We start from the raw sequence: 27,237 nt of genomic DNA on the forward strand, positions 1-27,237 counted from the left end.
GAAAATATATCGTTTCTTTGTGTGGGATACTAGATTTCACACTATCGTGAAAATATACGGCTGCTCACCTAACAATCATTTTTAGAGGGCAAGCAGATATTAGTTGTATATTTAAAGCGTTTTAAGAGGTATCTTTAAAGGTTTTTTTTAATGAAATGCATCGTTTCTTTGAGTAATTGTTAGATTCCCCCCTCGTTCTTGGACAAAAATTTTTGACACCTCCAACTTAACTTTTAAGCTGTAGAACACATTACTCCAAGCAAATCACACCACAATGACTTTGCTTGACTGTCCCCCTTCATTATTCCTAAGCCATTTTTCAGTTATTTTATAACAAAAATTATGCATTTAAATCCCGTGACTCAAGTTTCTGCAACCTAAACCTATCATGATGCCCTAAAAAACACTCCACACCATTATGGCCTCACAACCCCCTCCATCATACAACTGGCACCAGTCCCCTGTCCCTAAGCGAGCTGATATTAGTGAAACATTTAAAGCGTTTTAAGAGGTATCCTCGAAGGACTTTTAATGGAATGCATCGTTTCTTTGAGTAATTGTTAGATTCCCCCATACTTCATGGAAAAAAAATCCTTAACACCTCCACCTTAACGTTTAAGCTGTAGAACATGTTACTCCAATCAATTCACCACACAATGACATTGCTTGACTGTCCTTCTGACACCCCCTTCATCATTCCTAAGACATTTTTCAGTTATTTCATGGTACAAATTACGCATTTAATTCCCGTGATTCAAGTTTTTGCAACCCAAGCCTATCATGATACCCCACAAAACACTCTACATCATCATGGCATCCCCCTCTCCGCCATCCATGTGGCACCAGTCCTCCGCCCCAAGCGAGCTGATATTAGTGGCACATATAAAGCGTTTTAAGATGTATCTTTGAAGCACTTTTCATGAAATGTATTGTTTCTTTGAGTAATTGTTAGATTCCCCTCCTTCTTCATTGAAAAAATCTTTAGCACCTCCACCCAAACTTTTAAGCTGTAGAACATGTTACTCCAAGCAATTCACCCCACAATGAAATGGCTTGACTCTCCCCCTGACATCCCTGTGTCATCATTCCTAAGACATTTTTCAGTTATTTCATAATAAAAACGATGCATTTAAATCCCGTGATTCAAGTGTTTGCAACCCAAGCCTATCATGATGCCCCACAAAACACTCCACAATGGCATCACACCCCTCCCCCTTAATCACCCATGTAGTCCCCCGCCCCCCGAGCGAGCTAATATTGATGGTACATTTAAAGTGTTTTAAGGGGTATCTTTGAAGGACTTTTAATGAAATGCATTGGTTCTTTGAGTAAATTTTAGATTCTCCACTCCTCCTACATTGAAAAAAATCTTTAACACCTTCACCTTAACTTTTAAGCTGTAGAGCATGTTAGTCCAAGCAATTCACCCACAATGACATTGCTTGACTGTCTCCCTGACACCCTCGTCATCCTTCCTAAGACATTTTTCAGTTATTTCAAAATAAAAATTATGCATTTAAATCCTGTGATTCAAGTTTTTGCAACCCAAGCCTAACATGATGCCCCACAAAACACTCCACACCACCATGGCATCACCTGCCCCCTCAATCACCCATGTGGCACCAGTCCCCCGCCCCCCATCCCCCCCCCCCAAGCGAGTTTACATTAATGGTACATTTAAAGCGTTTTAAAAGGTATTTTTGAAGAACTTTTAATGAAACGTATTTTTCTTTGAGTAATTGTTAGATTCCCCCTCCTTCATGGAAAAAAATCTTTAACACCTCCACCTTAGCTTTTAAACTGTTGAAAATATTACTCCAAGTAATTCAACCCACAATGATACTGCTTGACTGTCCCCTGACACCCCCTTCATCATTCCTAAGTGATTTTTTTTAGTTATTTCAAAAAGAAAAATTTGTATTTCAATCCCGTGATTCAAGTTTTTTCAACCCAAGCCTATCACGGTGCCGCAAAAACAATCCACACCACCATGGCGTCACAGCCCCCTTAATCATCCATGGGACACCAGTCCCCCATTCCCGATTGAGTTGATATTAGTGGTACATTTAAACCAAATTATGAGCTATATTTGAAGGACTTTTAATGAAATGCACCGTTTCTTTTAGTAATTGTTAGATTTTCACCCACCTCTATGAAAAAAATTCTTTAACGCATCCATCTTAACTTTTAAGCTTTAGAACATGATACTGCAAAACACATCCCACCCCCATGACATTACTTGACTGTCCCGTTGACACCCCCTTCATCATTCCTAAGACATTTTCAGTCATTTCATAATAAAAAGTATACCTCAATCCGCTGATTCAAGATTTTGCGACCCAAGCCTATCATTATGCCCCAAAAATGATCCGCATCACCATGGCATTACACACTACCCCCCTCCCCATCACCATTTGGCAGCAGTTCCTAATCAACCCCCTAGGATATTTTCAACCTTTTCACTCCGAATATAAGCTAAAGAATCGAATTAAACAGTATATTTTTGAGAACAGAGAAGTCGCCATTTCTTTGCTAGAAAGTGATATCCAACCATTTCACCCCACAATGGCACACTATTACTGCTATTTGCCATCCCTCTGACATCGCACCCATCTCCCCCCAAGCCGCTTTTCGGACATTTCTTATTACAAAGTATACTTTTAAGCTAAAAAGTGCTTACTCACTAATTTTTTACCTGTCAGAGACAATAAAAAGTGTTTCTTTCTTTTCGCTTTTCTAGTCTACCTTTGTCATTTCAAGTTCCATGACCCTTCCCCTTATTTTTAAAAGATTCTGCCCCCCCTCAGGGATAATACTCTTTTTCACTATTCCAATATTTGATTGGCTTTTTCGCTTTTCTAGTCTACCTTTGTCTTTTCAGGTTCCATGCCCCTCCCCCTTAGTTTTAAAAGACTCAAAAACAACTAAAATAATGTGATGTTTCAACTTTTCACTTGAATAAAAAGGTATTCTTTATTCTAAATCTAAATTCTTTAAGTGCTTACTCGCTTTTTTTTGGGGGGGGGGAGGGTCATCTATACCCACTCTAAGGATCCCAGCACCGCTGGTAGCTTCATTCATACCTAAAATTAATGTTTTCCTTTTTCTAGGCCAACATCGAATGCCTCAAATATCAAAAAGCGCAAAGGGGGAATTCTATTTCGAGAAATTATTGTTCCCACCCACACCTGGAATCCAACCCGGGATTCCAGGTGTTCTAATATTTCTTCAGCATTGGTATGATTCCTACCCATTTTTGGCACATTGTTTTTTCTGGAAGATCCCCAGGATTTCCGTGACCAGGTCCGTGACCAGGATGACACCATCGTATGTCACAAGCTAGACTCCAGGAGTCCATGGGGAATCCCCGATTGTAACTGAACACAGGAACACACCTGGGATGCTGCGTAAATAACGGTACTCATCTTACCCTGTGATATCTTATGGGAGATGTTGGAAGATAAGCGCCTGATCTGGTGAGAAGAGTAGATATCAAAACTGTTTAAAAGTATACTTATGGCCCAGGGTGGAATGACGCTGCGAAACTGTTTTTCAAGTTGGCACCAGCCCTCAACCCTACTCCATCATCTATGTGTCACCACTCCCCTTGCCCCTAGGACATTTTTAACCTTTTCGCTCCGAAAATAAGTTAAATAATTGCATTAAATACTATATTTTTCAGAACAGAGATGTCTCCCCCCTTCTTTACTAGAGTTTGATACTCTAAACAATTCATGCCACAATGCCATACTATTACCACTCTGTGATACACTTTAATTAATTTCTACTGAATGGAGTCGAACTTGGAGTCAGTGTATTGAAAGCGCCAGGAATTAGGGTTGAAATCGGGGATAAATTACAAATCTAGTTAAAAGAACCTGTCCGAAGGAGGCTCTGAAATTGGAATTTATTAATTTTGTGCCGAATGTAGTTGGAGTTGGATTCGATTCATTGAAAATGCCTGGAGCTAGAGTTGAAATCGGTTATAAATTACAAATATAGTTAAAAGAATCTTTAAGAATGAATCTAGTGAAAAGAATCTAGTTAAAAGAATCTTTAACAACGGGGGCTCTGAAGTTGGATTTTAGGAATTTTCTCTTGAATGGAGAAGTAGTCGGAGTCGGTATATTGGAAATGTCTACAGCTAGAGTCAAATCGTATATAAATTACAAATCTAGTTAAAAAAAACCTTTAAGTACGGGACCCTGAAAACGGAATTTTTTCCTGAATGGAGAGAGACTCGGAGTCATCGTATTAAAAGTGCCAGGATCCTCAAAGATAACAAATTTTCTCTTCAAAGTAAGAACTTTTTCCTTCATACCAACAAACTTTTACTTAATATACTCAAATTTCTCTTGGAAATAAAAGTTTTTTTTTATAATAGTAACAAGTTTTTTCTAATAACTGCAAGTTTATCGTCAAAGATAAGATATTTTTTTGAGATGTAACACTTTTTTGTATGATACAAGTTTTTTGTTATAAGTAACAAGTTTTTCTTAACACTAAAAAATGTTCTCATCAAATTTAAAACATTTTCCCTTAATACTAACAAACTTTTACTTAACACTACCAAATTTCTCTTAGAAGTAACAGGTTTTTGCTTAATAGTAAATTTTTTTTTAATAGCAGCAAGTTCACCATCAAAGTTCACAAGTTTCTCTTAGAAGTAACATTTTTTCCTCAGTGATAACAAGTTTTCTGTTTGAACTAGTAAGTTTTCCGTCAAAGATAAAAAAATTTTTAGAAGCAATAATTTTTTCGTTTATGATAACAAGTTTTCGGTCAGAGTAACCAAGTTTTTCTTAACAGTACAAATTTTCTCTTCGAACTAACAAACTTTTGCTTAATACTAACAAACTTTCACTAAACACTTTCAATTTCTCTTGGAAGTAATAGGTTTTCTTAAGAAAAGTAACAAATTTTTTCTAACAGTACCAAATTTTCCTGATAACAAATTTATCTTAGAAGTAACAATTTTTTCGTCTACGATAATAAGTTTTCTATTAGAAGTAGTATGTTTTTATTAACACAAACAAATTTTCTCTTCGAAGTAACAACTTTTTTCCTTAATAATAACAAACATTAACTTAATAATATCCAATTTCTCCTGGAAGTAACATGGTTTTTTTAATAGTAACAATTTGTTTCTAATAGCAGCAAGTTTTCCGTCATAGATAACAAATTTCTCATAGAAGTAACTTTTTTGTTTATGATATCAAGTGTTGTGTTAGAATTAGCAAGTTTTTCTTGACACTAATAAATTTTGTTCTTAGAAGTAACATCTTTTTTCCTTAATACTAACAAAGTTTTGCTTAATAGCATCAAAATTCTCTTGGAAGTAACAGTTGTTTCTAAATAGTAAGATTTTTTCTAATAAAAGAAAGTTTTTCGTCAAGGATAACAAATTTGTCTTAGAAGTAACAATTTTTTCGTTTGTGATAACAGATTTTCTCTTAGAAGTAGCAAGTTTTCCTTATCACTAAAAAATTTTCTCATCGAAGTAACAACTTTTTACTTAATACAAACAAACTTTTACTCAATACTATCAAATTTATCTTTGAAGTATCAGCCTTTTCTTAATAGTAACAGATTTTTTCTAATAGCAGCAAGTGTTCTGTAAAAAAAACAAATTTCTCTTAGAAGTAATAATTTTTCGTCGGTGATAAAAATTTCTCTGCTAGATGTAGCAAATGTTCTATCAAAGATATCAAATTTTTCTTAGAAGTAACAACTTTATCTTTATCATAAAAAGTTTTCTGTCAGAACTAGCAAGTTTTTCTAAACACTAACAAATTTTTTCTTCGAAATAACGACTTGTTTCCTCAATACTAACAAAAATTTACTTAATACTATCAAATGTTTCTTGGAAGTAGCGGGTTCTTTTCTAAATAATAACAAATTCTTTCTAATAGCAGTAAATTTTCTGTCAAAGATGAGAAATGTCTCTTAGAACTAAAAATTTTCTCTACGTTTAAGTTAGGTTCATTTAACTAAGGTTAAGATGAGCTAGTTTTGGCAGAAAAATTGTTATCATAAACATAAAGTTGTTGCTTCTAACAAATTTTTTTTATCTTTGACGGAAAACTTGCTAGTTTTAACAGAAAACTTATTATCACTGAGGAAAAAATGGTAATTCTAAGAGCAATTTGTTAACTTTTACGGTGAGCTTGCTGCTATTAGAAAAACAATTTGTTACTATTAACACAAAACCTGTTACTTCTAAGAGAAATTTGATAGTGTTCAGTAAAAGTTACTTAACACTATCAAATTTCTCTTAGAAGTAACAGGTTTTTCTTAGTAGTAACAAAATTTGTCCAATAGCATCTAGTTTTCCGTCAAAGATAACAAATGTCTCATAGAAGTTATAATTTTTCGTCGGTGATAAAAATTTCTCTGCTAGATGTAGCAAATGTTCTATCAAAGATATCAAATTTTTCTTAGAAGTAACAACTTTATCTTTATCATAAAAAGTTTTCTGTCAGAACTAGCAAGTTTTTCTAAACACTAACAATCACGAACACTATCAAATTTCTCTTAGAAGTAACAGGTTTTGTGTTAATAGCAACAAATTGTTTTTCTAATAGCAGCAAGCTCACCGTAAAAGTTAACAAATTGCTCTTAGAATTACCATTTTTTCCTCAGTGATAATAAGTTTTCTGTTAAAACTAGCATGTTTTCCGTCAAAGATAAAAAAAATTTGTTAGAAGGAACAACTTTATGTTTATGATAACAATTTTTCTGCCAAAACTAGCTCATCTTAACCTTAGTTAAATGAACCTAACTTAAACGTAGAGAAACTTGTTAGTTCTAAGAGAAATTTCCCATCTATGACGGAAAACTTGCTGCTTTTAAAAAAATTTGTTACTATTCAGAACAGAACCCACTACTTCCAAGAGAAATTTGATAGTATTAAGTAAATGTTTTCTACTATTAAGGAAAAAGTTGTTACTTCGAAAAGAAGATTTGTTGGTGTTAGAAAAACTTGCTAGTTCTGACAGAAAACTTTTTATGATAAAGATAAAGTTGTTACTTCTAAGAAAAATTTGATATCTTTGATAGAACATTTGCTACATCTAGCAGAGAAATTTTTATCACCGACGGAAAATTATTACTTTTAAGAAAAATTTGTTATCTTTGACGGAAAACTTGATGTTTTTAGAACAAATTTGTTACTATTAAGAAAGACCTGTTACTTCCATGAGAAACTTGATAGAGTTCAGTAAAAGTTTGTTTGTTTTAAGTAAAAAGTTGTTAATTCTTTGAGAAAATTTGTTAGTGATAAGGAAAACTTACTACTTCTGACAGAAAACTTGTTATCAAAAAACAAACAAAAAATTGTTACTTCGAAGAGAAATTTGTTATCTTCAACGAAAAACTTTCTCTTATTAGAAAAAAATCTTACTATTAAGAAACAACTGTTATTTCCAAGAGAAATTTAATGATATTAAGCAAATCTTTATTAGTATTAAGGAAAAAGTATTTACTTCGAAGAGAAAATTTGTTGGTGTTAAGAAAAACTTGCTAGTTCTAACTGTAAACTTGTTATTATAAAAATAAAATTATTTCTTCTAAGAAATTTTCTTTATCTTTGACAGAAAACTTGTTACTTCTAATGGAAAAAAATATTATCACTGACGAAAAAATTGCAACTTCTAAGAGAAATTTGTTGTCTTTGACGGAGAACTTGGTGCTATTATTTAAAATTCTTATTATTAAGAAAACACTTGTTACTTCTAAGAGAAAATTGATAGTGTTAAGTAAAAGTTTGTTAGTATTAAGGAATAAGTTGTTACTTCAATGAGAAAATTTGTTAGTGTTAAAGAATCGTCGACAAAAAATTTTTTACTTCTAAGAAAAATTTATTGTATTTGAGAAAAACTTGGTGCTATTAGATAAAAATTTTACTATTAAGAAAAAAACTGTTACTTCCAAGAGAAATTGAAAGTGTTTAGTAAAATTTTTTTAGTATTACGGAAAAGGTTGTTAGTTCGAAAAAAAAATTTTTACTGTTAAGAAAGACTTTCTACTTCTAACATAAAACTTGTTATCATAAACGAATGAATTGTTTCTTCTAAGAAAAATTTCTTATCTTTGACAGAAAACTTGCTTCTTCTAACAGAAAACTTGTTATCACAGACTAAAAATTGTTACTTCTAAGAGATATTAGTTAACTTTGATGGTGAGCTTGGTGTTATTAGAAAAAAACATTGTTACTATTAAGAAAAAACCTGTTACTTCTAAGAGAAATTTAAATGTGCTAAGTAAAATTTTGCTTGTATTAAGGGAAAATATTGTAACTTCGATGAGAAAATTTTTTAGTATTATGAAAAGTTTGCTACTTATAACAAAAAACTTGTATCATAAACAAAAAAGTATTACTTCTCAGAGAAATATCTCATCTTTGACGGTAAACTTGTAGTTATTAGAAAAAAATTGTTACGGTTATGAAAACAACCTGTTACTTCGAAGAGAAATTTGATAATATTAGGTGAAAGTTTGTTAATATTAAGCAAAAAAGTCTTTACTTCGAAGAGAAAATTTGTTATCTTTGAGGGTCCTCGTGCCTAAGAATACGATGACTCCAAGTCCCTCTCAATTCAGGGAAAAAATTCTAAAACTCCAACTTCAGGGTCACGTTCTTAAAAGTTCTTTTAACTAGTTGGTAATTTATATACGATTTGACTCTAGCTCTAGAAATTCTCAATACACCGATTCCAACTCCCTCTCCATTCAGGAAAAATTTCTAAAACTCAAACTTCAGAGCTCCCGTTCTTAAAGGTTCTTTTAACTAGATTTATAATTTATAATCGATTTCAACTCTTGCTCCAGACATTTTCAATTTTTTCTACTCCAACTTCATTCAGAAAAAAATTAATAAACTCCAACTTCAGAGTCTTTTAATAGGTTCTTTCAACAAGATTTGTAATTTATACCTGATTTCAACCCTAATTCCTGGTGCTTTCAACACGCTGAATCCAAGTTCGACTCCATTCAGCAAAAATTACTAAAACTGTATCACAGAGTAGTAATTGTGTGGCATTGTGGCATGAATTGTTTAGGGTCAAACTCTAGCTAAGAAAGGGGGCGACTTCTCTGTTTTGAAAAATATACTGTTTAATGCGATTCTTTAGCTTATTTTCGAAGCAAAGAGGTTGAAAATGTGCTAGGGGCGAGGGGTGGTGCCACAAGGGTGATATAGGGGGGCTGAGGGTTGGTGCCAGTGTAAAAATAAGTGTCGGAGCGTCATTCTGCTCTGGGCCATAAGTATACTTTTTAACGGTTTGGATATCTACTCTTCTTGAAAGATGAACCGCTTATCTTCCAACCTCTCCCATTAGGTTGACATTGCGTAAAATGAGCATCGTTATTTATGCAGCATCCCACGAATGTGCCTGTATTCGGTTACAATTGGGGATTCCCCATGGACTCCTGGTATGTAGCTTGTGACATACAAGGGTGTCACCCATATTAGACCTGGTCACAGAAATCCTGGGGACCTTCCAGAAAAAACAATGTACCAAAAATTGGTAGGAATCATGCCACTACTGAAGAAATATTAGCACACCTGGAATCCTGGTTGGCTGCCAGGTGTGGGTGGGAACAATAATTTCTCGAAATTGAATTTCCCCTTTGCACGTTTTGATATTTGAGGCGTTCGATCTTGGCCTCGACAAAGTAGAACAAATTATAAGTATGAATGGAGGTAACAGGGGGTTGGAATCTATAGAGTGGGTATAGATGACCTCCTCCCCGCCAAAAAAACTAGCGAGTAGGCACTTAAAGAAGTTAGATTTAGAATAAAAAATACCTCTTTATTAAAGTGAAGAGGTGAAAAACAGCCTTATTTTAGTTATTTCTGAGGGGTTTAAGTCTTTTAAAACTAAGGGGGAGGATGCATGGAACCTGAAAAGACAAGGGTAGAATAGAAAAGAGAAAATCCAATGAAACGTTTAAATGGTGAAAATGGTATTATCCCTGAGGGGGGCAGACACTTTTAAAACTAAGGAGGAGGGGGTATGGAACCTGAAAGGACAAAGGTAGACTAGAAAGGCGAAAAGACAGGAAAACTTTTCAATGTCTCTGACAGGTAAAAATTAGCGAGTAGACACTTTTTAGCTTAAAAGTATACTTTTTAACAACAAATTTCCGAAAAGTGTCTTGGAAGAGATGGGTACGATGTCAAAGGGGTGGCACAGAGCAGTAATAGTGTGCCATTGTGGGCTGAAATGTTTGGGATATCACTTTCTAGCAATGAAATGGTGACTTCTCTGTTTTCAAAAATATACTGTTTAATGCGATTCTTTAGCTTATTTTTGGACCAAAAAGGTTGAAAATGTTCTGGGGGGTGGAATAGGGACTGGTACCAAATGGGTGATGGAGGGGAGGGGGGTAGGGTGTAATGCCATGGTGATGCGGAGTATTTTTTTGGGGTATCATGATAGGCTTAGGTTGAAAAAACTTGAAACAGCGGATTGAGGTATAATTTTTATTATGAACTGACAAAAAATTTCTTAGGAATGATGAAGGGGGTGCCAGGTGGACAGTCAAGTAATGTCATGATGGTGGAGTGTCTTTTGGAATATAAAATTCTACATCCTTAAAGTTAAGATGGATGCGTTAAAGAATTTTTTTTTTGGAGGAGGGTGAAAATCTAACAATTACTCAAAGAAACGGTGCATTTCATTAAAAGTCGTTCAGCCTCTTAATATGTTTTAAATGTACCACTAATAACAACTCGCTCGGAGGCGGGGAACTGGTATCACATGGGTGATGGAGGGGGGAGATGATGTCATGGGGGTCTAGAGTGTTTTATTGTGCATCATGATAGGCTTGGGTTGCAAAAACTTGAATCACGGGATTTAAATGCATAATTGGTATTATGAAATAATTGAAATCTTACTTAGGAATGATGAAGGGGGTGTCAGGAGATCAGTCAAGAAATTTCATTGTGGGGTGAATCGCTTGGAGTAACATGTTCTGCAGCTTAAAAGTTAAGTTGGAGGTGTTAAATATTTTTTCCATGAAGGAGGGGGATATCTATCAATTACTCAAAGAAAAAATGCATTTCATTAAAATTCCCTCAAAGATACCTCTTAAAAAGTTTTAAATGTACTGCTTATATCAGCACGCTTGTGGCGGGGTACTGGTGCCACATGGATGATGGAGAGGGGGAGGTGAGAGCATGGTAGTGTGGAGTGTCTTGTGGAGTATCATGATAGGCTTGGGTTGCAAAAACTTGGATCACGGGATTTAGATGCATAATTTTATCATGAAATAACTGAAAAATGTCTAAATAGTGATGAAGGGGGACAGACAAGCAATGTCATTTTGGGGTGAATTGCTTCGAGTAACATTTTCTACAGCTTAAAAGTTAAGGTGGAGGTGTTAAAGATTTTTTCCATGAAGGAGGGGGAGGGGGAGGGGGATCAGACAACTACTCAAAGAAACGATGTATTTCATTAAAAGTCCTTCAAAGATACCTCTTAAAAGACTTTAGATGTACCACTAATATCAGCTCGCCCTCTCAAAATAATTGTTAGGGGGCAGTCGTATATTGTCACGATGGTGTAAAATCTAGTATCCCACACAAGGAAACGGAAAATTTTTCTTTTATCGTTATGAATACCTTGACAGCGATTGTCCCTGAAAATCAATATTCCTCGGCTTCGTGTCAAACGTTGCAGGAGCATAGAAAAACAACGGCAGTTGCTAGGGAACACCTGATACGTCAAGGGGGCTGTGTTATTTACTGAAAGTATTTCTCTAGTACAGAACATTGGAAATAGATTGGTGGTTCTCTCGGTTAAGGCACAAATTCGTTGGATGGGAATGACCTTTCGAGCTCTGGTGAGGCCAAAGAAGTAAGGAAAAAAAGAAAGATAAAAAAGCGTTGAACTTTTCGATCGAAAAAATAAAAAACCATTAGGTTAAAGAAACAAAAATGCTTTGAGCGTTTCGGATGAAAAATAAAATGTCAAAAAGGGTATTAACTGGTAGTGATGGTTGCGCAATCATTGCGTGACCTTACATAAATTGTGTGCCGTCATTAAGTTAAAGAAAGAAAAAAAGGGTTGAATGTTTCGGGCAAAAAATAAATTTTCAAAAAACGGTATTACATGACAGTGATGCACAATCATTACGTAAGGTGTGTGTTGTTGTTAACTTAAAAGCGGGGATTCCCCCATGGGTTCCTGAGGCATGGTTACAAAAAAATGCGTCAAGCTAATTAGACCTGACCGTTTGAAACGGGGTAAGTTTTTTGACGTCACTGGAGTCCATAGGGGTGTGTCCTGGGAGTCCTGCCAGCTTTGTTCCCTTTAATAGAACCGGTGACCAAATTGCATTGGTGTGACGGCTTGAGGGGTTGTTAGCTCCACTTATCTGAACCTTTCAGGTTTGAGATTGTGTGGCTTGACGCAACAGGGGCACCTGGATTCCAGGAAAGTTGTCTAGACATCAATAGGAGGAAAACATCTATGACTTTCACCCAGAAACAGGGCGTTCTCGGAATCTTGCCAGCTGACCGCGCTGCAAAGGTTCGACGGACTTCATTTAGAATTCCCTATTATTTGAACTTTCTGTGAAAAATCCAGGACTCTTTCCTAGAAAAACAAAATTGCGGAACCTGGTCGCAAAAAGAGGGATGCGCTGGTAAATACTTTTCTTTCACCGTTAAATCATTGCAAGATAGGAGTAGTCCCTAGGGATGTCACAGAAAGTAGTAAGGGATAACTACTTTCGTTTCCAGACTCTACAATGTAAATTGCCTAACAAGAACTAATCCATCCTTAAAATAGATCGAGTATCCCTATATCTTTTATCTGATTTGGTGTTCCTTGTTTATAATTTGTTTATAAGAAATAATTTACCCTTTTATGTCCAATGTTATATCTCCCTTAGTGAAAAAAAAAGGTTTGTACATCTGAATTTGGGATTTAAAACTGCTGTCATGTTAACATACCGATAATCATTTACTAGTTTTGTTTCTACACATTTAGTTTTCATATTATGTGCATTATTTATTTAGTTGATTTATTTGGTTCTACATATTATAGAATGATTCCTAGCCCCCCTCCCTTCATAGAAAGATTCCACATGAATTTATTGACTTGAAATCGGCTATATGTCTCATAGTTGTAAAATTTTATTGATATACATGTAAAATTAATTTATTGTGTTTTTTTTCATTTTGATTTTTTAATTCATTTAGTAAATTTATTTATTTCATTTACTATACTTATCCTATTTTTCATATATTTGTTTATTCTATTTTTTTTCAATTCATTTATTAATGGGTTGTCCAGTTTCAAACTCGTGTCCACCTATTTTTACGTGCCACTTTTGACAAAAGTGTCCAACAAGAGGTAACACATGTGTTGCTCATAGATAAGCAATGGGCGTCGGAGAGTGGGCAAACCATCATCACTTACGCACCAACATGCTGTTTACGATACTAGTATTTTTCTTTATCCAATTAAAATTTACTTTAATCATTTTAATCAAATCAACCGCCAATGTTTTTTCTATTTCCTTCGCCTTTGATGGCAAACGTTAGTCTTGTCATCTTTTCTGTAATAATATTTATTTTAAACGATCAAAAAGCGTTGTCAAATTCAATTAATTAGTTTTACTTACAGATTTTTGTGGTTCAACGTGGCAATACTGACAAAAATGCTGTACTCCATAAATTATCTTATATTTTGAAGTAAACAAAAAAAATCTCAGAAGATTACAGTTTTCCATAGAGTGGGAACAGGGGAGAAAACAATGTATTTTTTTTTCTTATTCTTTGCACTTGTACGAACAGAAAGATGCTTTGTTTGATACATTGAAAAAGACGAACCTAAAAAATGGGAAAGATGCAAGACTTACTTTAGACTCATAAGCCCTGATACAAGGTTGTAGTGCGTAAAGATTACCCCCTTTGGAACACCGGTTGTCCCACTTGTATAAGGAATAAACACAACATCCTCCTTGACGTTAATTGGAACATCTTTAGGACAATCTAAAATAAAATAGTATATAAAAAAAACTAATAGTTTAAATGACCGATGAATCGTTCAGAACTAGAAGAATAAGAACAGATACAACGAGGAAAGAATCACAAATAAGAAGTAAGGTATAAGTTATCAATACAAAATCTCTCTCGACATTAATTAGTTTATCCTTGAGAATATCTAGAATAATACTTTTTAGTTTTTATTTCTCTATGTATTTCATGTCTTCTTTGCTTAGTATGAACCTTGAAGATTGATCCGAAATATTTTTCACATACTGTTGGTGTCATATGTCTAGTGCTATTGCTCTTGATCTGTGTATCTTTCATTTTCTCGAACGTTTTGGTTCTTTCAAGTCTACGGGTGAAGGATTTAGAGGGGGGCAGTAGTACTGACGCTTTGCTCTTAGCACTCTAGTTACTCCGTCAATTATTCCATCATATGTTTTAGTTTATGATATTCATCTCATCATTTAAAACCACTTAAAAAAAGATCTTCGAGCGATCTTGAATCGAAAAAACTGTATCATGTCTCTACTTATGGCACTGGGGTCAAATTTGAGGGGGCTTTGAGCTTCAATCCATCATAACTGGAATCTGTGCACCCTCCAGATTTCAACGTAACAATACCCTTTGTTCTGCCCAAGCATATCTATGAATTTCCTGTTATAGAATGAGCTATTGCATAGTATGAAACCCTTGCCAAGGAGGCGGTAGTAAAGATATCCAGCAGTTATGAGGTATCAGGTATGATGTTATGAGGTATGAGGTATGAGGTTATCCAGCAGTTAGACCCGAATTATAATTGTTTGTAATTAATATATTATAAAACCATTAAACACTAGCTTTATTCGGAATCCTAAATTCTTGGGCTTGGCCCCAAGGTTTCGCGTTGTGCATTAAAAATACGCAAGACAAACTGTTCAGATGATCACGATATCAGGAAAGTATAATATGCCTTTAAGTGCCAGCTTTGATAGAAATGAAACGTCTTCACTGAATGGTTTATCTGTAACTCATAAACTATGAATAGTTATCTGATATATTAAGATAACTCTCGAGATGATTCCTATGTAATAATGAACCAAAAGAGGTGCATTGTATCTATCTTTGCAAAATTCGAGAGAGGAAAAGAGCCCCGTGGCACAGTAATTATGTAGACCAAAATCCTTGCAATGATACTACACACAACGCTATTGAGCGATTGCATATTATACGTTGGCAACTCAGGCATCTAGGGGCTCAACATCAAGGGGTTAATTTCGCAATTACTCATAAAAAAGTTTCAAAATTGCTCGCAATATTAAAAAAAAAATGCTCTCTCTGAAAGACTTGTGAAAGTAAATACATTTGGAAAGGTTAACGCTTAAGGCCTGCCTTGATTGACATCATTCGCCTTGCCAGCAGAACCCTGCCAGCTCTGACTGAATAGCCAATAATAGCCGTCAGAATATTCGAAGACTTTCCAGTTTTATTGACTGTGCAATTATAGCCGCCGGTTCAAAAATGATCCACCTACAGAAAATGCTTCTGGCAGGGTAAAGGATGTCAATCAAGATGAGGCTCAATCAAACCTATGACGTGGAAAAAAGTAGTACCCCATCAACAAATTTAAAATCGCTATAGTTAGGTTCATTTGGGCTTAGTATGCGTGCGAGCGCACGCTTACTAGGCCCAAATGAACCTAACTCAAAAACAGATAACAAAATGTAACCTAAGTAAAAATCATTTGTGGTTCCATCTATAATTTTAGAGTTTTTTGGGAATTTGGAATTTTAAGATTTTGTTAATAGGTTGTATGATTTTGATAATATTAAATAAGGTGTTGATAATGCAATAGAGGATTCTCATTATATCAGACGAGATTCCGATAATGTAGTGCAAGATGTTGGATAAGATCAGACAAGATCTTGATAATACCATACAAGATTTTCGTAATACTTGATAGTATTTTGATAGTACCAGACACGATTTGCTAAAACTATTGTAATTATTGGTAATAACTTGCAAGATTTAGGTAATGGTATAAATGATTCTCATAATATCTCACACTACTTTGATAGTATAAGACAAGATTTTGTAATATTTAGCAAGAATTGGTAATATCATGCTAGACTTTGATAATATCATGTAAGGTTTTGATCATATTTGACGAGATTTTGATAATCTTGATAATAGTAGAGAGGATTTTGATAGCACCACGCTAAGTTTCGTTAATTGGTTATATGATTTTTATAGCACCATACTAGATTTTTGTAATATCAGACATGTTTTGATTATAGCTGAAAATGTTTTGTTAATAACTTGCGATATTAAATGATAATACCTTGAAAAATTTTGTTAATAACTTGCAGGATTTTGATAATACCATGTATGGTTTGGATATTGTGATAAAGGATTCTCATTAAACCAGTTGCGATTTTGATAATGTAGTGCGAGATGTTTCATAATATCAGACAATATTTTGATTGTATCATAAGAGAGTTTGGTAATACTTGGCAAGATTTTGATAATCTTGATGATGACAGGCACGATTCTACTGCAATATGTTAAATTTGTTAACAGCAGAAACGATTTAGATAACATCATATGAGATTCGACGATATCAGATATGTTTTGATATTACCAGGGAAAGGACCGTCATAATGTCTCACAAGACTTTGAAAATGCAAGACAAGATTTTGTAATGTTTAAATATAATTTGGTAATATCATGCAAGACTTGATAATATTCTGTAAGGTTTTGATAAGACTTGACAAGATTTTGATAATCTTGATAATAGCAGAAATGATTTTGATAGCACTATGTTAAACTTTGTTTATAGGTAACATGATATTGATAGCACTATATTAGATTTTGGTAAGAGCAGAAGTGTTTTGACTGTAGCTGCAAATGCTTTGTTAACGTTATTTAAGATTTTGGTACTACCATACAAGATTTTTTAGTAACTTGCAGGATTTTGATAATATCGTTTAAGGTTTTGAAATTACAATAGAAAATTTTCATTATATCCGTCGATATTTTGATAATGTATCACAAGATTTTTGATAATATAAGACATTATGTTTATAGTACTACACGATATTTTGATAATATTTGGTAAAATTTTGATAATCTAGATAATAGGAGTACGATTTCATTGTGCTACGTTAAATTTTGGTAATAGCAGACAGGATTTTGATGACACCATTTTAAAGATTAAAAATAACAGACATGTTTGGACAGTACCAAAAAATATTATATTAATGCCAGGTAAGATTATGACAATACCTTACAAGATTTTGTTAATAACTTGCATGAATTTGATAATACCACTTCAGGTTTTGATAACGCAATAGAGGATTTTTGTTATATCAGCCGAGATTTTGATAGTGATATAATATCGGATAGATAATATCGGACTGGATTTTGATAATTCCACCCAGGATTTTGGTAATGCCAGATAATATTTTTATAGTAACAGATACGATTTTACTAGAACCTCTCTAGATTTGATAATAACTTACAAGATTTAGGTAACGCCCGGAAGGATTCTTATAATATATCACAAGGCTTTGATAATACAAGACAAGATTTTGTAATATTTAACAAGATTTGGTAAGATCATGCAAAACTTTGTTAAAATCAAGTAAGGTGTTGATAATATTTGACATGATGCTGATAATCTTGATAATAGCAAAAACAATTTTGATAGCAGTATGTTAAGTTTTGTTAATAGGTAACATGACCTTGATATTATCATATTGGATTTGGGTAATAACAGTCACATTTTAATTGCTGCTGAAAACATTCCGTTAATAACTTGTGAGGTTACGATATTACCGTGTAACATTTCATTAATAACTTGCATGATTCTGATAGTATCGTGTGTGGTTTTTATATTGCCATAGAGGATTATCATTATATCAGTCGAAATTTTGACTATGTAGTGCGAGATCTTTCTTAAAAACAGACAAGCTATTGATAATATAATACAAGAGTTTGGTAATACTTGGCAAGATTTTGATAATCTTGAGTATAGCAGACATTGTTTAATATTACTACGTTACATTTCGGTAACAGCAGACATGATCTTGACGTCACCATTTTAGATTTCAACAACATCAGACACGTTTTGTTAGTACCAGAAAATATTTTGTTAATGCCAGGTAAGATTTTGATAATACCATCCATGATGTTGTAAATTACTTGCATGGTTTTTATGATAGCACTTCAGGTTTTGATAATGCAATAGAGGATTTTCGTTATATCAGGCAAGATTTTGATAATTTCGTACAAGATGTTTGATAATATCATACTAGATTTTGATAATACCCAACAAGATTTTGATAGTAACTTACAAGATTTAGGTAATGCCCGAAAGGACTCATCGTATCTCAAAAGAAATTGATAATACAAGACAAGATTCTGTAATATTTAACATGATTTGGTAATATCATGCAAGACTTTGATAGTCTCATGTAAGGTTTTGAGAAAATTTGACAAGAGTTTGATAATGTCGATAATAGCAGACACAATTTTTATAGCACTATGTTAAGTTTTGTTAATAGGTAACATGATTTTGATAGCATATTATTAGATTTTGTTAATACCAGTCACGTTCTGACTGTTGCTGCAGATATTTTGTTAATAACTTGTGAGATTATGATAATGCCATGTAATATTTTGCTAATAACTTGCATGATTTTGATAATATCACTTCAGGTTCTGATAATGCAATTGAGGATTCTTGTTATATCAGGCGAGATTTTGATAATGTAAGATTTTTGATAATGTCATAGACGATCTTGATAATACCACACAAGATTTCGGGAATGCCTGATAATATTTTGATATTACCAGACACGATTTTGCCAGAAGCATTCTAGATTTTGATAATAACTTCTAAGATTTAGGTAATGTCTGAAAATTTGTGGAATTAGAACTGTGGAATCCCGGGGACAGAAGTGGTGGAACCGGAACCGTAATCAGAAGACCGTTGGGACTGAAATTGGAATCGGTGCAACCGGGACTGGAATTCGAACCGGGGATGGAAAATACTAGAATCGGAAATGGAACCGCTGTAAGCGGTAGGCGCCAGAAGCGGAGGAAGCGGAATTTGATTTCACCGTATTAAAAATAAATCTTTAAAAATGTTTTAGAAATGATGAAGGGTGCCATAGTGTGCCCAAATAATAATGTGGTACAGTGGCGTGAATTGACATGGTGTATCACGTTGAAGGGTGAATTGTGAGAACATGAATCAATAGATTTAAAGCATGATTTCTAACAAGAAAATATCTGGAAAATGTCTTAGGACTGATGAAGTGTGCCAGAGGTTGCCAGAGGCTCAATCATAGTATAACACGGTGGCGGGAATTGACATAAAATAACACTTTGTACAGCTTAAAGTTAAATTTAGAGGTGATAAAAGAGTTTTTTTCCGATAGAGGGGGACTAAAATCTAACACCCAGTTAAACAAACGGGGTATTTTTATTAAACCCTATAAAAACAGCTGTTAATGTGGCTTAAATTTACTTCTAGCGAGATTTTGTGAAATATAAAAAAATTATTCAAATATGCACTTATAAACCAAAAATTCATAGTCTTGGATCAAAGAAACGAGGCATTTTCATTAAAAAACCTATCAGAAATACCTCTTAATATGGATTTAATTTACCTCTGATAACCACCCACCCCCTTCGAATGGTTTTCTAGAGGTGGGCCAGTATCATTTTGCCATGATGGGTTAAATATACATAGTTTTGGCTCAAAGAAACTTGGCACCTTCATTAAAACCTCTCAGAAATAAACAAAAGCAAAAAATGGTCTAATATTTCTTCGTTTTATATTTCATTTACTAACGAGAAAACGTGTTGTGAAGTTGATTTTTTCAAATTATTATTATTGTGAGTAATACAGTTTCTGGTGCATAAAGCGTAGTACTTACGGCTCATTCAAACTGAGCCAATACCTTTGCTAATACCAAGATTTAAATTAATGGAATTTAGCATGCAGGTACGTCTAATAGAGCAATAAAAACGAAGGCATTTTCATTAAGACATCCGAGAAATATCTCTAAATATGACTTAAATTTATCTCTAATAACAACTCTTCCCCTTTAGAATTGGTTGCTAGGGATTGTCCAGCCACATACTGTCACGGTGGCGTGAATATGGATAGTCTTGGCTCAAGGAAACGTAGTATTTTCATTAAAACCTCTCTGAAATAACCGAATGCAAAAACATGTCTATTTTTTCCTCGTTTGCGTGTTTCATTTACTAGCGAGAAAACGTATTGTGAAGTTGACATTTTTTCGTATTATTACTATTTTAAGTAATGAGGCTTCTGCTGCATAAAGCGTAACACTTAGAGGTCATTCAAAATGTGATTTTAATGACACCAAGATTCAAATTGATAGTATTTAGCATGCAGGTTTCGAATAGATCAACAGAAATGAGGCATTTTCATTAAGACCTCCCAGAAATATATCCTAATCTGGCTTAAATTTTCCCCTAATAACAACCCCGCCCCCTCTGTAATTGTTTGCTAGGTTGCGCCAGCCAAATATTGCCGCAGTGATACATAGTCTTGGCCTAAAGAAACATGTCATTTTCATTAAAACCTCTCAGAAATAACTGAATGCAAAAAAAGAGTCTCATTTTTCTTCGTTTGCGTGTTTCATTTACTAGCAGGAAAACATATTATGAAGTTGACATTTTTTTTATTACTACTATTTTAAGTAATGAGGGTTCTGCTACATAAAGCTTAATACTTACGGCCCATTCAAAAGATGATTTTGTAAGTATCAAGATGTAAATTGACACAATGTAAAAGGAAGGTGCGCTTGATAAAGCAGAAATCAATAGCATTGGGATGCTTGCGTGCTTCCATGTGGAAAGGTTTGGAAACAAGCAATCCTTAGATTTTCTAAAACGCTTCCATTAAACCTATTTCGCAAATCAAAATATTAGGAAGGTTATCTTAGTCCATCTGTCTAGTGCACAGTTCCATTGGGGGGAGATCTCTTTCGAATCCTAATGCAAACAAAAATCGTTGGATTATAAAGGCTCCGTGAGAAAAACATCTTAAAAGTAAATGAAATCTCAAAAAAGCCTTGAAAGAAAAAAAACACCTTGAAAAAAATCTCTTAACGTATTATGTCACACCGCATTTGTGCATCGTCATTATGTAGCACCCTCATGTATGTCCTCCTCAGTTACAACCGGAGACTCCCCATGGGGCCTGAATAAACAAGTCACTTGAGAATGCGTCATCCTTGACATAAGTAAAGAATCTCCTATTACGTAATATACAGGTATACTATAGTAATGTGACATCCCACGTGTGATCTGTCCTCAGTGAAAACCGGGGATTCCCCAAGGGTTCCCTTGAGCTCTAACATTTCACACAGGATTGCGTCATTCTCAGTTGCAACCGGGGATTCCACACTTTACTAGCGAGCCCCCCCCCCCCAGCTGATATTCGATGCTAGGTCCCCCGGTGGAATTGGATGTTAGTGCTCCGATGGAATTTACTGCTAGGGTCCCGGTGGAACTGGAGGCTAGGGACCCCGGTGGACTTGGATGTTAAGGCCCTGGTGGAATTTCTCGCTAGGACCCCTGGTGGAATTGGATTCTAGGGCCTCGGTAGAATTGCTCTCTAGGGCTTCCCGTTGAAACTGGCTGCTAGGGCTCCTGGTGATATTGTATGCTAGGGCCCCGTTGGAATTGGTTGCAAGGCCCCGGTGTCTTGAAGGCTCCCGAATAGTGGCCACTGAAAGTTTTTCCCGGTACTCATAGGTTTTTTAAGTAATCAAAGTAAAAACACACCTTATTATGTAACCTAAATGTTTACTATACCGTTACAGGTGCGTTATAGTATTGCGTAAGACCCAGGTGCCTATAATAACGTCTTGATGGTTGATTTTAAATTTATTAATAGGACACTACTGAAAGATGAAGTGGACAACACCGATTTGCCAGCTTTGGCTGGTTTTTGATCGTTGAAGTACAATAAACTCCAGCGCTCTATCTGCATTTTTTTTTACAGTAAAATTGTTCAAAGTTTGATCGTAAACATCAATCCAGATTGCAATTTTTTTCTTTTGATGATCCACCTAATGGAGGCAATAACTCAGTTTTTAAAACTAGAAAGCCATAGGCTTAAAAATACAGCTGTTAAAATTCATAGAAGTATTATAAAATTAAGATAATTGTATCCTAAGATTAACAGTGAATAAGATAAAGGGATAAAGGGGAACTATTAAAATAGTTAGTTTTGCTCTCTCACACTGTGCTCTCTAACGCAATATCCTTAAGATTTCCTGAATCCTTTTATTTGTGGAGTCAGTGTTTTTACTTTCGATTTGTTTGTAGTTCCCTTAAATTATTTCAGTCGAAAATGGGGCTCCCTGAAAGATATCGTAAATGAAGATTTCTTTTTAATGTCCAAATAATTAAGAAGGTTCAAAAACAGTGGAAGCAATGAGACTAAAGCAGACTGGTCAATTGTAGACCAAATTGCATAGAACAGGATGCATTTTTGTTTAATAAATATTGTTGTGCTCCTATGAAGGTTTTTATGTGACATTCATTTCCAATGTTTCCGATCTTCTTTATGACGATTCGAATAAATCGAGGGGTTTTTGGACAAAACTCTCCCCTGCCATTAAATTGGAGGGAAGGTATGAAGTTGCTCTTGTACATTATATTCTCAAAAATACATATGATATCCTAAGAAAGGATCGTACATATGATATAAAAATTAATCCACATGATTGGCACATTGTTAAAGATCAACCGGTAAATGAAAACATCAATTCAGATGAATATCCCTTTGTCACATTATCACATAAGGAGTTTGGGAGCATCAATGATTTATGTCGTGCTATCAACAAAAAATTTGATATCGTAAAAATGGTGCCTTTCAATCCATCTATTCAAAAGAAGAGGCTAAAATCTACGTTAGTTCACCCATTGACAATGAAAAGGTTATTCTCAATGAGTATTTACGTGAATTTCTTGGTTTTAAACATAACATAATTAATGGTAAAAGTGCAGGAAGCGCTAGTGGCATGAATCATGTCATTTTCGCAGAGCATCCATCTGCCTTTTCCTTGGAGAGTTGTATTTTTCTCTACGCATTTTTTGTCGAGAGATCAAGAGTTGGTAATACCAATGTTCCCCTCCTACGTGCTCTTGAACGAAAAACCTCTAATGACCACATTCATCACTATAATATAAAGCATCTCCAATGCATTCAAGTCAGCACTTCACGTATTTGGAGCTCTATCAGTTAAAATTAAGGAGTGAATTGTGCGATCCTCTAGCAGCAACAAAAGGTTTGAATGTGATTACATGTCATTTTTAACTCATTGAGTGAAATTGATGATAAAACTCATTTTGTATGTCGTGATATTAATTGCTATCTTGCTACTCATGGACCACGACAGTTGGGTCGTGGTATAGACTATTACAGGGGTCGTTCGTCAACATCCGGTTACGGTCTCGGCAATTGGTTTGCTAAGCTGTTTCGCTTTGCACCCACGCCTGGCTAAAAAATACATTGCACCGGTTGCATCGGATTTTGCATCCTCTACATTACAAGATTGCGGCTCTGGGAAGGATATTGAAGAAAGTGTTTTGCAAAATCTCAGGTCGAGCGCACGATCCCTAGGTGAGTTATTGAAACAACGGGGAAAAGGTGTAAAAACAATGTGAAAGACCTCATCACTCATCAGTCTCAACTCAGCCAAGAAGCGTAAAGCATCAAAGAAAAAGAAACTGTCTGCTCTCTGAAAATGTCCATTTTCAAATTTATTCTAATGAAGACTACTTCATAGATTTGAATTTGATATTTGTTCATTTAAATATCATTGCTAAGAAATCGAACAATGAAAAACCAACTGCAGCCGAGGGGTTATCCTACGGAAATTGTAAACTATACAATTTATTTCGGCAAGTAAGCGTCTACATAAATGGAAAATTGGTGAGCACGAGCCTTAATCTTTCAAATTATGCAAGTTATAAATAATTCATGTTGTTGGCATTAATGCCAAATAAGCTGTTGAGGGGACATGCACTGGGTTATGAATATAAAAACAGATACTGACATCACTAATATTCTTAGAGATGCGACAACTAAAGATTTGCGTTTAGTTGGGAAACTAAATCATGAGATATTTAATACACCTCAATGGCTGCCTCCCAATGTAAAGATTGATATAAGGCTACTACTTGCACCGTCCAGTTTTATTTTGCGAAAAGTACTGGGCGCCGCACGCTGTGTCACAGTTTCTATCACGTCGGCACTGCTCCACTTACGGAAATAACAAATTATGAGTTCTGTTGTCTTGGCCATTGACAAATTAAGAGCTGCTGGAAATAATATACAATTGCTGGTGCCTCATACAATCACGAATCAGCGCCATATTGCTACAGGAACACGCATCTATACCGATTCACCATTTATCAACGGCGAAATTCCTTTAAAATTGGCATTGCCTTTTGTAAAAAGTGCTAGCGCTGTTGGGTCATGGAAAGATTCCCCACATAAATTTGAATTGTTTAGACTTTCATTGCTTGTGTGTAAAATAAATGGAATCCCACTCTACAATCTATCTTTTGATAAATGCTAAAGGGCCCTATATGAATTAACAATACAATCCCTAGATCATAATTCTCAATTATTCAAAAAATGTATAACTGAAGAAATGTTTGCGAAAACTCACGGCATTAGTGCATTGGATTTGTCCGGTACTCAAGATATGAGTATTGTCCGAACGGGCAATGTACGTTTAGAGTGTACCTTTACCGAACCATTGAAGGAAAGTCTAGCATTAATCTTGTTAAATCAATTTGAAAACTATTGGGAAATTACCTCTGACGGCAGTGTTCTATTAGACTTGGCACCATGAACACGAATCAAATAATCAGTGTATTCAATATGGACCCCTACATGTCCAAATATAAATCTTATTGCATACCCTCAGATATCCTGCAGCATTTTCAACATGTTGACTATACCCTTAGCACTGTTAATAGCAGTCCATCAATTCTAAAGACGGGGCGGGGCATTGGTTATGCATCTATCAAACAAGAAGCAATATAGAATTTTTGATCCGCTCGGCCTATCGTATACATTTTACACACCTCACATTAAAAAAAATTGAGCAGAGTGGGAAATCTATTATTCAAAATCAGAAGCAGATACAAGATCTAGCAACGAACAGATGCGGTTTTCATACCCTATTATGTTTTAATTTTCGAAGTCGTGGACATACTTACATGGAATTTTTCGAAATTTATGGTGACAATCCTCGATGGAACCAATTTTTAGTTGAAAATACTCTTTCCTATCTATATAATATAAATCTCGTTGCTCTAGAAGTGAAATGCCTTAAAAATATATGTGAATGTGTTTATTAACAAAATTTGTATGTATAAAAAATACTATGTCCTTTTTTACATTTCTTCTTCTACGTATAGGTAATCATCAGACACGACAAGTGGTAACAGCTCATCGGGATTCAACTTGTATTCATCTTGACATGCATAGTCAGGGTTGCAGTTTCTACACTATAGTGTAACAATATAGAGATTTTATTTTTATTAAATCTCTTTGTAAGTTCAATAGTACTATTCTGATTCATTTTATAAAATTCACGTGTCTGAATTTGCTTATTTGAAGCAATGTTATTTACAAAATTCTCATATAAAGAATCCCTTTCTGTAACACCTAAGTAAAAGTGTGTAGGTCTATAATCAAAGTAGCCAGTATCTTCACAGCGATATCGTAAAAACCAGACTCTTTTATTATTCCAGAAATTGAAGTGTACACCAGGTTCTTCTTCCCAAAACAATTTAAAATCATGACGATGCCAGTCTCTTAAAAAAAACTTAACTCACGTTTAAAGTTTTTCGCAATCATGCCAAGGTAAGTATTTTCCCATTGATCACATTTATCATGGCTGCCTAATGCATACAAGCATAATGGGCATGTGTAAACAAATTTTCGATGTTGACTGTCTCACTTCCAAAAAAAACTGACTCACGATCAATGAAAATTTCTTCTCGGGGCGTCACAAAACATGTTAGACATGATTTCACACAAAATGGCCGTCTAAGTAGTGGATAAGAGCAAAACTACAATATCATATTGTTGTGTCTCAATTAGTATATCTATAAATTGATTAAAAGCTTGGGGACCACGACGACGAAGTTTCGTACAATAGTCCAAAAATGGGGAACAGCTTCCAATTATATCGTTAAGCATTTCTCGAGAAAACATTCTTTCTTTGAAGAGATAATTCCAGAAAGTCGTCATCTTAAACAAGACATTTTTCCAATTTTACTAGATTATGGGAGATTTAATGATTCTCAAATCTATCTATTTTAACACTCTCACTACCAAATACAGACTAACCGTTTTCTATAAATTGTTCGCTTCAATATATTTCCCCTGCGGATTTAATCCGTCTTGCAGTCTCTGTATGTGCACTATATTCACTTTAGCCGCAAAGCATAATTGTTCTTCCGACTTGAATTTTCTTAATGTTATAACATATCCAGCATACATTTTGTACCATTGTAGGGTTAGTTGACAACCCCTTGTAATTTAAACTGCTACTTTAGGCACTCTAGGTCCCATTTCATCAACACTTTCAATATTCAATAATTTATAAGCATCCATTTTGATGTTGACTGCCCCACTTCCAGAAAGAAAGTGACTCTAGATCACTAAAATGGCTTCTACCTCCTGGAAACATGTTTAGACAAGATTTTCCTATAAAATGGCCGTCTAAGGTTTTTAATAGAAATTCCATAGGGGGAAATACAAACACCTGAAGGGATTCCAGGAAAGTCGTCTAGACTCCAACATGGGAAGGTAGAAAAATAAAGGCTGTTGCCAGGGGAAATAAAAAACCTGAGAATTTTGACTAGAAACAGGGCTGCGTTTAAAATCCAATGCTATTTTCTCTATATCTGCCGTGACGTTAGAGGGCTCCGGTCGGAATCTTGCCAGCTGGAAACAGGGGCTGTCGTGATGTCATGGGGCAAGCATTCGGAATCCTATGGAAAAAGGGAGGGCATGTCGTCGGAGTAATTATCCCGATTCTATTCCCCCCAACTACCATAATAATCCCCCCTGAAAACTTCTGTATACTCCTCAATAACCAATACTATATGTAAACATTGGGCAAAGTTCATAACTTGTAGACCTTCCCCCGGGGACTGTGGGGGATTAAGTCATCCTCAAA

The 27,237-nt window shown here is 34.8% G+C and overlaps 1 protein-coding gene across 1 annotated transcript in view; it reads right to left on the reverse strand.

Annotated features, from left to right (window-relative positions):
- LOC148954268 (uncharacterized) overlaps positions 1–27,237 on the reverse strand; it is a 309,906-nt gene that overhangs the window by 161,442 nt on the left and 121,227 nt on the right. The window contains exon 4 of the mRNA XM_089086137.1: positions 13,873–14,005. Coding sequence (XP_088942263.1) covers positions 13,873–14,005 — 133 coding nt within the window. The remainder of the gene's footprint in view (positions 1–13,872; positions 14,006–27,237) is intronic.

This window comes from Artemia sp. Qi Xiang Cuo, chromosome 3, assembly GCF_049724085.1.
Source record: "Artemia sp. Qi Xiang Cuo chromosome 3, ASM4972408v1, whole genome shotgun sequence".
In the NCBI taxonomy this organism is placed as follows: Eukaryota; Metazoa; Arthropoda; class Branchiopoda; order Anostraca; family Artemiidae; genus Artemia; species Artemia sp. Qi Xiang Cuo.